This window comes from Mauremys reevesii, linkage group 22, assembly GCF_016161935.1.
Source record: "Mauremys reevesii isolate NIE-2019 linkage group 22, ASM1616193v1, whole genome shotgun sequence".
Classification (NCBI taxonomy): domain Eukaryota; kingdom Metazoa; phylum Chordata; order Testudines; family Geoemydidae; genus Mauremys; species Mauremys reevesii.
In genome coordinates, this window is record NC_052644.1 from 8,024,644 (window position 1) to 8,039,940 (window position 15,297).

At 49.8% G+C, this 15,297-nt stretch overlaps 1 protein-coding gene and 1 long non-coding RNA gene across 5 annotated transcripts in view; one reads left to right on the forward strand and one right to left on the reverse strand.

Annotated features, from left to right (window-relative positions):
• Positions 1–7,594, reverse strand: part of LOC120388091 (deleted in malignant brain tumors 1 protein-like) — a 55,774-nt gene extending 48,180 nt beyond the window's left edge. For all 4 annotated transcript variants that reach the window (XM_039509665.1, XM_039509666.1, XM_039509664.1 and 1 more), the window contains exon 1: positions 7,249–7,594. In XM_039509665.1, the coding sequence (XP_039365599.1) occupies positions 7,249–7,369 (121 nt within the window). In that variant the 5' untranslated portion in view covers positions 7,370–7,594. The remainder of the gene's footprint in view (positions 1–7,248) is intronic.
• A 4,825-nt stretch (positions 7,595–12,419) lies between these two features.
• Positions 12,420–14,827, forward strand: LOC120388135. The gene is made up of 3 exons (XR_005590499.1): positions 12,420–12,479; positions 13,125–13,178; positions 14,475–14,827. It is a non-coding gene; the product is annotated as an uncharacterized LOC120388135 (long non-coding RNA).
• The last annotated feature ends 470 nt before the right edge of the window (positions 14,828–15,297 follow it).

Here is a 15,297-nt window from a genome sequence, read left to right on the forward strand (position 1 = left end):
CTGGGTGCACTTGGCTGAGAATAGCCACGCGGTGGGGAAAGGGGCGAAGGGATCATCTCAAATAGCTACGCGGAGGGGTTGGGGGAGGTATGTTGTGCACATCCACCCAAAAAACACAGTCCCTTCTTTTAAATGGCAAACCCAACCAGCATTGCTTGCTATGGGAAAGGAGGGCGCTGCAGTTTGAAAATATTCCCACATGTTATGAAGGCGTTAGAAGTCAAACCCGCGTACCCTTTGGCTTACCATGGCTGCCTGAAAACTGAATTCTGTTGCCCAGCCATGTGTGATGTGTCACCATACCAGCAGATGCTCAATATAAAAGGCAAAATGTGACCTTGTACCTAAAGCATACGTGCTGTCGGCTTGATTCACTGTGAGTCTTACTTTTGTTTTCAGAAATGTATCATCTTAAATTTTACTCTCCCTTTCTATCCCCCCATAGGTGCAAATTTCTCTATGCTCCCCCTATCATTTCTGTTCCTGAGGTTATCGCAGACTAGAAGGCAAAAAATCATGCTCGCGATGACATGTTTTCCGAGCTCATGCAGTCCTCCCACACTGATAGGGCACAGCAGAATGCATGGAGAAATTCAGTGGCAGAGTCCAGGAAAGCATTAAGTGAGTGCGATGAGAAGAGGCAGGATGCAATGCTGAGGCTAATGGGGGAGCAAACAGACAGGCTCAGGCATCTGGTGGAGCTGCAGGAAAGCCAACAAGAGCACAGACTGGACCTGAGCCGGGCTCTCTGATTGGCCCGGCTGCCTGGTCAATCAGACTGACTTGGGGCACTGGCTACTATCCATAGGCCCTAGTCTGGAGTTCTCTGATTGGACAGAGGCCCTCTCAGTCCCAGGTTCCCCACTGCTCCTTGACCCCTCCCCTCTCTCCTGGCATGGGGCGAGGGCAGCCAAACAACCCACGCAGTGCCAGTGAGGGCAGCCGGCCCCTACACGACAGACACGTTTACAAGGGCCATGACTCTATCTGAGACCTGCCGAGTCTGGAACCCAGTGACCGTGTTCACCTCAAATTGGATGGAGAGAGAGGATGGACGGCTTCAGCTGTCATCAAGGAAAGGGATTCAGCGCCCAGATCACAGTGACCGAGACCAACTGGGAGAGTTCAACAGAAACCATCCACAGAGTAAACCCGACGGACGTCGGATGCTGAATGAGATGACGACTCAAGGATTCCAGAACAACCCCAGTCAGTCGTTGTAACTAGCGGCCAGCCAGATGGCTATGTTGCTACACGTTGGTCTTCTGCAGTTAGGAGCCCAGGGTGGTTCAGAGACACTGAACAGACTGATCCGTCCTGAACTTCACAGCCCACCTGATAGTGTGAATAAATGGCAGGAACATGGAACTTAATGGGGGAGATGGACTGGGATGTTAACCTGTAGTGCTCTGCTCAGCCACTGGGTGGTGCTGTGTGTAACATCCCTTATAGAGCTGAACCTCAGCCGTACCTGGCAGGGCATTAAAGGATCTAACGATGAACAGATCTGGGGTGGATGAGCATAAGAACAGCCATACTGGGTCAGGTCCATCCAGCCCAGTATCCTGTTTACTGACAGTGGCCAATGTCAGGTGCCCCAAGGGAGTGAACCTAACAGGTAATGATCAAGTGATCTCTCTCCTGCCATCCATCTCCATCCTCTGACAAACAGAGCCTAGGGACACCATTCCTTACCCATCCTGGCAAATAGCTATTAATGGATTTAACATCCATGAATTTATCTAGTTCTCTTTTAAACCCTGTTATAGTCCAGCCTTCACAACCTCCTCAGGCAAGGCATTCCACAGCTTGACTGTGCTGTGTGAAGAATAACTTCCTTTTATTTATTTTAAACCTACTGCCCATTAATTTCATTTGGTGGCCCCTAGTTCTTACACTACGGGAACAAGTAAATAACTTTTCCTTATTCACTTTCTCCACACTACTCATGATTTTATATACCTCTATCATATCCCTCCTTAGTCTCTTCTTTTCCAAGCTGAGAAGTCCTAGCCTCTTTACTCTCGCCTCATATGGGACCCGTTACAAACCCCTTATCATTTTAGTTGCCCTTTTCTGAACTTTTTTTAATGCCAGTATATCTTTTTTGAGATGAGGAGACCACATCTGTATGCAGTATTCAAGATGTGGGCATACCATGGATTTATATAAGGGCAATAAGATATTCACAGTCTTATTCTCTATACATTTTTTAATGATTCCTAAAATCCTGTTTGCTTTTTTGACTGCAGCTGCACACTGCATGGACGTCTTCAGAGAACTATCCATGATGACTCCAAGATCTCTTTCCTGATTAGCTGTAGCTAAATTAGCCCCCATAATATGGTATGTATAGTTGGGGTTATTTTTCCCAATGTGCATTACTTTACATTTATCCACATTAAATTTCATTTGCCATTTTGTTGCCCAATCACTTAGTTTTGTGAGATCTTTTTGAAGTTCTTCACAGTCTGCTTTGGTCTTAACTATCTTGAGCAGTTTAGTATCGTCTGCAGACTTTGCCACCTCACTGTTTACCCCTTTCTCCAGATCATTTATGAATAAGTTGAATAGGATTGGTCCTAGGACTGGCTCTTGGGGAACACCACTAGTTACCCCTCTCCATTTATTCCTACCCTTTGTTTCCTGTCTTTTAACCAGTTCTCAATCCATGAAAGGATCTTCCCTCTTATCCCATGACAGCTTAATTTACGTAAGAGCCTTTGGTGAAGGATCTTGCCAAAGGCTTTCTGGAAATCTAAGTACACTATGTCCACCGGATCCCCCTTGTCCACATGTTTGTTGACCCCTTCAAAGAACTCTAATAGATTAGTAAGACAGGATTTCCCTTTACAGAAACCATGTTGACTTTTGCCCAACAAGTTATGTTCTTCTATGTGTCTGACAATTTTATTCTTTACTATTGTTTCAACTAATTTGCCCGGTACCGACGTTAGACTAAATGTTCTGTAGTTGCCGGGATCACCTCTAGAGCCCTTTTAAAATATTGGCTTTTTAAACATTAGCTAACTTCCAGTCATTGGGTACAGAAGCTGATTTAAAGGACAGGTTACAAACTATAGTTAATTTCACATTTGAGTTCTTTCAGAACTCTTGGGTGAATGCCATCTGGTACCCGGTGACTTGTTACTGTTAAGTTTATCAGTTAATTCCAAAACCTCCTCTAGTGACCAGACCACACCTGAGACAGGAGCATGACACACCCTACTCCCCCCAGGTCTGGCCAGGACTAGCGCTCTCCGTGTGTGTGTGTGTGTGTGTATAGCAGGAGGGGACAGTTACAGTGCGTGACATCCCGAGTGTGTGTGTGTATGGGGGGCAGTTACAACATGTGAACTCCCCCTGCCCACCCAGTGTACGGAGGGGGGGGGTTGTTACCATAGTTACCCTAGTCCTCTTTCACAGGGCATTAACTCAAATTAGGTTCGCGCCAGCAGCATCCACACAGATCAGTCTAAGTGCAAGTGCCAAATCAGGACCAATTGCTTAAACTGGGCAGTCACAGCCCTAGGCTGGGGTTTTTCCACCTCTAAGGCAAACCAAACCAGCCAGACAAAAAGGACTTTGGTCTCACCCCACTGGCTAACCACAAGTCACACAAGCAATTTCCTTAGACACTCCAGTCTCCCAGCATCACCACCAGTGCACTCGTCCTGGGGATGAATGGTTATGAAAACCAACACCCCAATAAAAGAAAAAGGTTCTCTCGATCCCAAAGGACCAAGCCCCAGACCCAGGTCAATATACACATCAGATCTTACCCACAAATCCAATCTTTAGAATCTAAAATCTAAAGGTTTATTTACAAAGGGAAAAAGGTAGAAATGAGAGGTAGAATTGGTTAAATGGAATCAATTACATACAGTAATGGCAAAGTTCTTAGTTCAGGCTTTCAGCAGTGCTGGAGTATACTGCATGTTCAAATTATGTCTCTGGAATACAGCTGGGATGAGTCATTCAGTCCAGAGCTTCAGCTTGTAGCAAAGTCCCTCCAGAGGTCAGAAGCAGGATTGAAGACCAGATGGAGATGATGCATCAGCCTTTTATAGACTTTTCCAGGTGTAAGAATCTCTTTGTCCTCACTGTGGAAAATTACAGCAAAATGGAGTCTGCAGTCACATGGACAAGTCTCTGCATACTTTGCTGCTAACATCAGCTTGTCTGGGATATTTCCCAGAAGCAGAGCATAATACAAAATACAGACAGTACAGAGCCAATACTTATAACTTCAACTACAAAATGATACACAGACATACAGACAGCATAATCATAACCAGCAACCCAGAACCTGGTCTTAGACACCTTATATGACCCCCTTTATCTAAGATTTGGTGCCACTGCAGGACCTTGGTTGCAACCCATGTTCTATATGGTCCCAATTTATATCAATAACGTCACAGTGCAGCTCTTTGGTTCACTCTGCAATTCGCACCCCCGCAGCTGGCTCTGTGTGCAGTGTAGACATGGCCCATGACTGGGGAGTTGTGTCCTTCCAAAAATGGGGGAAATTGGGTTTGAAAATAGGAGCACTGGAATTCGAGCAAGAAGCCAGGATCGTGGGTGAGCTGATAATCGGTTTGGATTTCACTGAGGCTAATAAGTACACAATGAATCAATGTAATACGTTCATTACAGTGAATGAATTCTTCACCAGACCCGGGGGCCCAGCAGTGCTGCTCTTAGATCAAGGGAGAAACTTTGAATGTAAAGTGTTTCTGCAGCTTTGTGAGATTCCAGGGGCTCCACAAACCTGCCCCAGCCCTGCACACCCAGCACAGTCTGATAGGATGATAGAAAGTTTCAGTCCGACTTGGGGGTTTTACAGATTCATAGATTCCTAGGTCAAAAGGGACCACTGTGATCATCTAGTCTAAGTCCTGTATAGCACAGGCCAGAGACCTGCCCTGAAATAACTCCTAGAATGTTTAGAAAAACATCCAATCTTGAGTTAAAAGTTGTCAAAAATCATGAAGAATCCAGCACGACCCTTGGTAAATGCCTCATTCCAGTCTGAGTTTGTCTGGCTTCAACTCCAACCATTGGATCCTGTTCCCCCTTTCTCTGCTAGATTGAAGAGCCCATTATGAAATACTTGTTCCCCGGGCCCATGTAGATACTTACAGACTGTGATCAAGTCACCCCTTAACCTTCTCTTTGTTAAGCTAAACAGATTAAATAGGTTTTCTAGTCCCTTACTCGTTCTCACGGCTCTTCTCTAAGCCCTCTCCAACTCATCAACATCTGTCTTGAATTGGGGACACCAGAACTGGACACAGGTTTCCAGCATTGATCACACCAGCGCCAAGTGCGGAGGTAAAATAAACTCTCTGCTCCTACTAGAGATTCCCCTGTTTGTGCATCGCAGGATCACAGCAGCTCTTTTGGCCACAGTGTCTCACTGGGAGCTTGTGTTCAGCTGATTATCCACCGTGACCCCCAAATCGTTTTCAGGGGCACTGCTTCCCAGGAGAGAGTTCACATTGTAAATATGGCCCATGTTCTTGGTCCCTAGATGTATACATTTGCATGTCGCTGTATTAAAATGCATGTTGTTTACCAAGCATCCAGATCTCTCAACCTCAGGGCTGGCTCCAGGCACCGGCGAAGGAAGCAGGTGCCTGGGGTGGCCAATAGAAAGGGGCAGCACTCCGTGCATTATTGGGGCGGCATGTCCGGTCTGCAGCAGGAATTCAGCTCTTCGGCGGCAGTTCGGCAGCACCTCAACTCCGCTTCAGTCTTTGGCAGCAATTAGTGAGTCCTTCACTCCGTCTCATCCTTTTCGGTGGCAGCTCAATCGGGTTTTTCTTTTATCTTTTTTTTTTTTTTGCTGCTTCGGGTGGCAAAAAAGCTAGAACCGGCCCTGCTCAACCTGTCCTCTTCATTATTTACACTCCCGCAACTGTGTCATCTGCAAACTTTCTCAGTGACGAGCTCTTCTTTTAGCGTCTAGTGACAGAGCCATCGTCTCTATATTGGGGCTTACAAAGTGGATTGCTGGCCCTCTGGAAATGCTGGTGGGTGCTGAGAGGGAGCTGACATTTTAATGTTAACTTGATTTGTACTCCAAGTTGTCAGTGCCTACCTGAGTCTGAGACGGGCTGTGTCTGGGGACAGCACATTTCATGGCTGACTGTGAGCCCCAGTGAGTGTCTCTGGTTGTGCATTGTACAGCACCAAGCACAGCGGCAGTGCTGAGGGGCACCGGGCTGGGAGTGATGAGACCAGGGCTCTGTTCCCAACAGCTGCTATCACATCCCCTCTCTGTCCCCCCATTGCCCCTCTCTAGCCTCTCCATTTAGACTGAGCTCTTGGGGGCAGAGACCTGCCTGTCGCCTGCCAGTGCAGAGCCCAGCACCACAGGGCCCTGAGCTCGGCCTACAGTGCTGCCGTAACATGAATTCTTGTGTTTGCATAATGAATAATGGTTAAGAAATGGAGCCTCAAACACTGAACAAACACGGTAAGAGCAGGACAGGAGTTAGGTCATTCAGGGAATCCTGTGTGCAGTTCTGGCCACCCGCATGCAGGACAGATGGATTCAGACAGGACCAGGTGCAGAGAAGGGCTGCTAGGGTGGTTGGGGGATGGAGGCTGGTCGTATGAGAGGAGCCTGGAAGAGCTTGGATGGTTTAGCTGGCACAGCAGAGGCTGAGCAGGAATGTGATTGTTCTGTATGAATCCACTGGGGGAACGCCAGGGAGGGAGAAGAGCTACTGAAGCCAAAGGACAGCGTTGGCCCAAGAAGAAATGGGGACAAACTGTCCAGGAGTCACATTAGGCTGGAAAGGAGAAGGTTCCAGAACAGCCTCAGAATGGGTGAGGGGAGAACGCGCTAACTCACGTGAAGATGGCGCTTTGATAAGTGTGTGACTGGGATTCTATAACACGCCCTTCCAGCCCTGTGTCCCGTGTTCCTAAAGAGACCAGCCGAGGGCGGCTGGGAAACACCTCCAGGAGTCAGAGACATGCCCGTTTCTTTTTACTCTTTTAACACTTAACAAAAGTTCAATTAATTGTATTGTAAAATTGTACATCCAGCTAGATAGATCCTGGTATCACCCCCCTGCTCTAACTGCTAGACTCCACTCCCCTTCCCAAGGCAGGAATAGACCCCAGGAGTCCTGGCTCCCAGGACACAGCTATGTCGTGTCTGATGGGTGGGGCTGGACAATCACAGGTTGCCCCAAGGGCTATTCAAAGCCAGAGAAAAGGGAGAAGGCCACTCACCCCAAAGCCAGGCCAGGAGGATGGGGAGCTTTGTCTTCCCAGCTCCAGCGCAGGCAGCCGAGCTCCTGCCAAGTGGGTGCCGCGCTCGGAGCAGGAGGCACCCAGGAAACCCCATGTTCATAGCACAGTCCTAGTGGGGCAGCGTGGCCAGGCGTTAGGGCAGGCGATCGTCCTTGTGAGAGAGGCAGGCTGAGCTCCGTGTGATGGTCACAGGCTGGGAGGCTGGGGAGATGGGGCAGACATCCAAAGGGGCAGGGACCCAAGGGGTCAGGGGGTGTGACAGGCCTCTCACTGCAGAGACCCCTCTCTCCGTGCCCCCCCTGCAGTGACCCAGTGGGTGTGTGCGGCTCAGTCCACAGAGGAGAAGTGACCCTCATGCCCTGTGCTGTGGCTTTATTGATATCATTGGATTGTGAAATACGTGTTCCCGGAACATGCTGAGTAAACAACCCCCTCTTGGCACAGCTGGTTCTGGGACACATGGGGCAGAGGGGTTATTCCTGGAGCTGGTTCACAGGGAGTCAGCAGAACTGATCTGTGGAGGCCTGGTGGACATGGAACAGGAGCACGGGTTTGACTGCGGGTTCGAGGATCAGTCCGTGCAGTTAAAGCGACGCTGAGGGCCGTGTGGACGCCCTTACTCCAGTTGAATGAGGCTGAGGCTTGGCTTGATCTACACCTAAAGCTTAGGTCGACCCAACTACATCGCTCAGGGGGTGAAAAATTCAGACCCCTGGAGACGTGATTAAGCCAATCTAAGCCCTGGTGTAGACACCAGAAGGTGGAACGAAGAATTCTCCCATTGGCCTGGCTACCGCTGTTTGGAGGGGTGGATTAACTATGGAGACGGTAAAGCCCCTTCAATTGCTGTAGTGTCTGCATCATAACACCACAGTGGCGTAGCCGCAGCGCTGAGCTGTGCCACTGCTGCAGTTGTGGTGTAGACACAGCCCTTGTCTGCCAAGGGAAGGGGCATCACTGCACTGGCCTCACCCCGTGGGGATACCCCCGTGTACCTAGAGCAGGTCCATTCACACCTGAGCTTATGCCCAAGCCACGTTCCCATGTTATCATCTCGGCAAATCCCGAAAGGATTGCGGATTGCGGTTGAGTCTCTGGCCAGCTCCTGAAGGCCCTCGGGGTGGATATTTGGTCTATGTCCCTCCCTGGCGATCTCAGTGGAACAGGGAAGTGTTTGTTACCTACGTGATCGCCGTCTGCCTAGCAGCTTTCATTGGTAAACACGCTTCATACTTCATTGATCTCCTGTCCCAAGAGAGCAGCCGAAACTGAACCAAGAGCTGATGGAGGCGGGTGCTTGGTTTGGCAACCAAGGTCCTCACTGCTGATATGGTCTTGATCCAATAGGAGACGTGAGAAGTCAGGGTCCTAAAGGGGATTCCCTTGAGGCATCATAGAGGGAAATACAGGTGCAGTTGTCTTGGATTGTACCACTCAATTATTACAACAGAGCTTGGGTTAGGGTTAGGATTGTGTCTCAGGTTACAGTCAGCTCATGGCTTAGGGCTGCTTCCATTGTATTCAGTGGCATGTTGGACACCAATTTGCGCTTGTACTCAGCTAGGGCCAGTGTTACGTATTGCACAGTGACGTATTCTAGCAATTCCTTCAACATGGCCACGAGTAGATCACTGCTGAACTCACTGAAAACAGAAACTGGACCCCAAGAAAGGCCAGATCTGTCAGATTCTATAGCCTCTTGGACCCTGGGACGTCCATTTGTTCAAAAACAAAATTGTAATGTTTGTTACTTGGCAGGTTGAAATCAAACCTGACCCCAGAAGGGACCCCTTCCATTGTGTTCAAGAGAATGTCAGACCCCTACTTCCCCATCTGTTCAAACAGGCCCAATGCTATATTTTTAACTTACCAGAATTCTGTATATTCCTATGCCCTACCACCAATTAATGCTTGTACCTGGTGACAGCTTCAGGCATCGCAGAAAATCAGTAACCTGCCAAAGGCACTGGGTCGCTTAGGTTTATAAAATGCTAAAACAGAGGTGTGATGGGTTCGGTCACAGAGACCCCCTTGGGACTGTCACCTGATGTGCTGAAATTACCTCTGAGATGGTTTTCCCTGCCAGAATGGGACTCCAGAACCCTGCTTTGTTGAGCCAGACACGCAAACCTGCTGCAACACAGACCCAGGGCAGCAGTGTCAGAGATGATCTCTGAGGGCAGCCCCAGCCATCTCACACTGCAGGCTGGGCCCAGATCCCCCTTCTCCTGCCATGGCCCAGCCTGGGGGCGGCTCTCAGAGAGCATCAGCTGCTCCGCCAGCAGGAGTCTGATTGCCAGGATCCTAAGCAGGGGTCTCTGCTGCTGTTGGGCGTGCTGCTCCCTGCGGCGGAGGATGGGGTCCCTGAGGTTATCAGCTCCTCCAGGTGCACAATTCCTGCAAAGCAGGGGGACAGAGAAACCCGCCAGGGCTCAGAGTCCCTGGAACCTGCGCCACTGGGCGTACGAGGGTGCTTTATGCCTATGACTCTCCAACCCCAGGGCAGGGCCATATGGACGAGGCGCCCACACACTGGGACCATGGGCACACACACAGCTGGCCAGCACAGGTGCAGGGACCCTGCTGCGGCCAGTGGAGGCAGCACAGCCTGCGTGGGAGCAGTAGGCTGTTACCCCAGAGAGTGGTGCAGTGAGTGGGCACTGGGCTGGGACTCAGGGGTCTGGGTTGCAGCCCTGCTCTGCCTTAGCCTGCTGTGGGGTCCCGAGTAATTCCCTGTCCCCCTCTGTGCCCATTTCCCCTCTCGCCCTGCTTATTGCCTGGGGTAAGCACCCACTGCCAGGGCTCAGGCAGCCAACCCGCCGGGCCTGTCCTGGAGTCTCCTGGAATTAAAGGTTAATCTTTAATTAAAGCTTATGTCATGTGATGAAACCTCCAGGAATACGTTCTACCACAGCTGGCAACCCTAGTCAGGGGCAAGAGCCCCTGCCCCGCTCCCTGCAGCACAGCACCCCCTAGTGCGTGGAGCATTGGGGCCAGCACTGACTGCATGGGGAGAGTGTCCACAACACAATCATCAACATCCCCTCTCTGCAGCGCAGCACCCCTAGTGCCAGGCAGGATGTGACATGGGGAGAGTTACCTGAGCACACCACACTAGCATCTTTGTACTCACAGTTATGGTCTTCCCAAGACTCTGCTCTGCTCTGCTCTGCATTGGGAGAGGGCAGTTTCTGTCCCTGTGCAGCGAACCTCATCCAGCCAAATTCAGTCAGACCCTTCTCCAAACCGAGCCTCTAGACAAGAGCCCAGAGAAGGTCCTGCGCCCACAGTTCACACAAGCACGAAGCCGAACCTTTGTCTGCTTTGTGACTCAAAGGTGGCTGCCCTCCGCATGGGGCTGGTCAGTTCAGGGGACCCTCCCTTGCCCTGGTGTGGGCCCTCCAGGGTGTGAACACCTGAGACATGGTCGGAGAAGGGGATAGACTCCTCCGAAGGTCGCTCTGCTGCCCAGGGCACCCCACTGCCGGGTCAGGTGCACAGATTCCCTGTTCAATGCCGGCGCCTATGAGAAGGGTCCATAGCACCAAGAGGGGGCCGCTTAAACTAGGGTTACCATATTTGAACATTCAAAAAAGAGGACACTCCACAGGGGGTGTCGGCCCCGCCCACAGTCCACCCCCCGCTCCTCCCACACTCTGCCCTCACTGTGCCCCAGGTCCCACCCCCTCCCCGCTCGGCCCCACCACTGCACCCCTCCTCACCCCCTGACCCGCTGCTGGCTTGCTGCTTCCCTCCTCAGGCCCCCATCCATCGCTCACCTCTTCCCACCTGCCATTCACCTCCTCACTCCCCTGCCAGAAACCTCCATGCCCACCCTGAGAACCCCCGCCTGCTGCTGGCTCACTGCTTCTTGCCTCCTCACCCCCGCCCACCTACCCACCGCTGGCTCCCTCGCTGCTTGCCTCTTCAGCCCCCGCTGCCCACTGATGGCCTTTTCACCCCCACAAGAGAGGTTGGTTACTGGCTACTCAGTAACAGACTTAAAGGTGGCAATTTTGCAACAGAAAAGCTTCAAAAACAGACTCCAACGAGAAACTGATGAACTTGAATTAATATGCAAATTAGACACCATCAAGTTAGGCTTGAATAGAGACTGGGAATGACTGAGCCATTACACACATTGAATCTGTTTCCCCATGTTAAGTATCCTCACACTTCTTGCCAAACTGTCTGTAATGGGCTATCTTGATTATCACTAGAAAAATTTTCTCTTAATTAATTAGCCTCTTAGAGTTGGTAGGACAACTCCCACCTTTTCATGTGCTCTGTATGTGTATATATGTCTCCTTACTATATGTTCCATTCTATGCATCCCATGAAGTGGGCTGTAGCCCACGAAAGCTTCTGCTCAAATAAATTTGTTAGTCTCTAAGGTGCCACAAGTACTCCTGTTCTTTTTCAATTAGAAATAAAGTCTTAAAAACATTGTAGTCTATTTATACAATGCATTTGATATTTCTCCAGCACAAATGAAAACACGCTCCAGTTCAAGATCTTAAAGGTATAAAGATTCAAAACATAAAAACAAATTTAAAAATTGAACTTGCATTTACAAACAACTGATCTAAAAGCCAGTTTTAGCTCTGGAAACAGTTCAGTTTTACAATGTAATAAGAAATCCTGAGTATGTATTGTGATAGACCCAGGCCAGTTGGGTACAGTAGAAGGCAGATATACTGGCCACAGAATTAACAGTTTTCTGTTCTCTGAGGCTATTACACTACTTACAGCGCTGCGCAGCGCCGCGCGCAGCAGCGCAGCAGGCAGCTAAAGAGAGAGAAGCGCTGAGAGCGCTCCTCGCGCTCCCCTCTCCCTCCCCCTGTGGAGCGCTGGGAGCCGCGCCGCAGCCGCGGGCAGGCTTGCACACTGGCGCACGCAGCTGCGCGGCGCAATTTGCAGCGCTGGAGAGGGTGTGTTTTCACACCCTGCTGCAGCGCTGCAAATTTGTAAGTGTAGCCAAGCCCTGACTGACCAGAGCAGGGGCTGCTCCAGACTAATGAGAACACCTGACTCTAATTAACCCAAAAAGAGTCAGGTGAGGCCATTAAATTAATGTGACCACCTGACTCTAATTAAGGCCCCGCTGATACTATAAAAAGGGCTCACGCCAGTCAGGCAGGGGAGAGGAAGTGTGGCTGACGGGCTGGTTAATGAAGACACCCTCAAACCATCCTTAAGGAAGCCCTAAGGTAAGGGAGAAGCAGGAGAGCTGTGGGGAAGTGGCCCAGGGAAATGTAGCAACTCTGGTAGTGAAAGGTTGGCTGCTAACAACTGCTGCCATTAGGGTCCTTGGGCTGGAACCTGGAGTAGAGGGTGGGACTGGGTTCCCCCCAACCCACCACTACAGGAACATCTCCTAGGAGGGGAAGTCAGGCCCCTGTCAGGACAGGAGGCTAAACTGTTCTGAAATAAGCCCCAAGGGCCAACAGAGACTGTGGGAGTTCTCTCCCCAACCTCCTTGCAGGCCTATGATGAAAAGGGCTCAGTGGACGGTTACCCTGGCCCTAGAGAGAGAAGGGCTACATGGAGGGTCACAGTGAGCCACTGAGGCAGCATAAACCGCCTAGAAGTGCAGGACCCAGGGGGGCAAGGTCAGAGCTCTGCCACAGTATCTACAGTGACTGAACTGGATGATTCTTAACTGTGGTCTTAATGAAAATACAATATGACACTATATGTCTTAAATGTTAAGAAAATTTGCCCTCTAAACAATGTCATTTTCAAGGGCATACTCAAATGTTAAGGAAGTTACTAAAGAGACTTGTTCTAAGGCTGTAACAACCAGGTAAAATTAAGAGCACTCTGGGAGGTTGTTGTTGTTTTTTTTTAAACAGCAAAAGTCCCCAGGATCCATTGACCATTTCAAGAAAAAAGATTGAAAAGCAGAGGTATGGACAATAATACTTCCTCTGATTTCCATCAAGAGCAACTGAAATGTCTCAGGGCATAGGCACCAACTTCCTCCAGTGCCGGTGGGTGCCTGTGCCCCCCGTCTGCTGGTCCTGCCCCTACTCCACCCCATCCCTGCCCCCATTCCAACCCCATCCCCAAATTCCCCACCCTAACTCCACCCCCTCCCTGCCCCATTGGATCCCTTCCCCAAATCCCCACTCCAGCCCCACCTCTTCCCCCAGCATGCCATGTTCCCCCTCCTCCTTGCCCCGCGAATCAGCTGTTTCGCATAGCAAGTGCTGGGGGGAAAGGGAGAAGCAGGACATGGCGGTGCAATTGTGGAGGAGACAGAGGTGAGCTGGAGCAGGGGGGTGGGGCGGGGCCATGGGGAGCTGCTGGTGGGTGCTGGGCACCCACCAATTTTTTTCCAGGGGTGCTCCAGCCCCAGAGCACCCATGGAATTGGCACCTATGTCTCAGGGAAGAACTGACTGTAACACTGAAAATAAACAGGAGTACTTGTGGCACCTTAGAGACTAACAAATTTATTTGAGTATAAGCTTTCATGCGCTACAGCCCACTTGGTGAGTGCTGATCTCAAGTGTCTCCCAAGTCCCTTCTCTTGACCAAGGCTAGCCAGACACTCTCCTGGGTCTCATCCTATCAGCTGGGTGGGAACTATTTAGACTATTGTGAAGGGCCAGAATCCCAATAATATGTATGTAAGATCTTGACCACAGTCTCTGTTAAGAATTTTCACGTAGGCCCAAAGACCACGGCCTGTTCTGAGGCCTCCGGCCTAGTTAACAATGGACAATACATGGCTAAAGGAAAGCTGGGAGAAGCAGCAACCTTGTAACCTTGAAACAACCTTGCATGTTTCAACTATACATAAAGCTGAGACAGCATAACTCCAGGTGGAGAGCAGTAATTGGGAGGCTTATGAGTTATAGACACATAGTTCACTGTAGGGTGACCAGATGTCCCAATTTTATAGGGACAGTCCTGATTTTTGGGTCTCTTTTTATATCGGCTCCCATTACCTCCCCACTCTGTCTAGATTTTTACACTTGCTGTCTGGTCACCCTAGTTCACTGAGGGGTTCAGGAAGAGATAATGGTGCATACTCCCTGAATGCTGACCAGAGTTCAGGGAGAGGCCTAACATGATAGCATGAGTTATGGTATCCTCCCTCACAGATGCCAACCCCAGGTCGCAGGAACGCAGGGGTAAAACCTAGACACAATTGTCATTGTTATGTACTGTTTACTGTTTTTGCTTTAAACCCTCCAGGAATGTACCTGTGGGCCAACCTGGCTTGAAAAAGCCACCGTTGTTTCCATGGACCTGAAATCAGGATTTAACTTATGCATTGCAAGAGGAGAATTTTGAGGGAAAACACCTGTGTATTAGCAAACATGTTAACCTGAGCTATGGGCGGAGCCATTATGTCATCTTTTAGACAACTGGCTTATTGTGCTAATTTTGTCTTGCTGCTAGAACCTATCCAGGGCTTGGGAACTCCCACCCCGTCACTTCTCTCTGCTCACTGGCATCCTATATAATCTATTGTAATCAACTGCTTAGCAGTGTCTCACTGAGTCTGATAGGCGAAGTGAGACTCTGCCAGAACTGTGTGTAATAAACCCTCCTGCTTAACTCTACACGGTGTCAAACTTCTGTTCCTTCCATTGTAAATTTACAGATACTGTTTTGCCACGGTTTCAGATTACCCCTGAAACATATCGAGTTACATTTAGGAATCTTAAGGGGGGTATTGGGATGAGTCATGGGGAATGTGCAAACAAAATGAAAGATTTGTTGGGACAATGGGTGAGGGGTAAAGAGGTGGCGAGTTGTGAGGGAATGTTGGATCTTGTTGTTCAAGAGCATTTCCTAAGCATGTGTAAGGCTGATATAAAGCGGTGTCTATGGGACAAAGATGCAAAGTCTGTGGATGAGGTGGCTTTTTTAGCAGATGCCTTCGAACAGAATCAGGCGTCTATTCAGGGCAGGCCACAGACAGAGGCATTTAAAACTGGTGGGAAGGGAGGATCCCATTTTGCCCCTGGGAAGAGAGAAGGGGGTTGGGAGCCTAAACATTCTCTTACCCAAA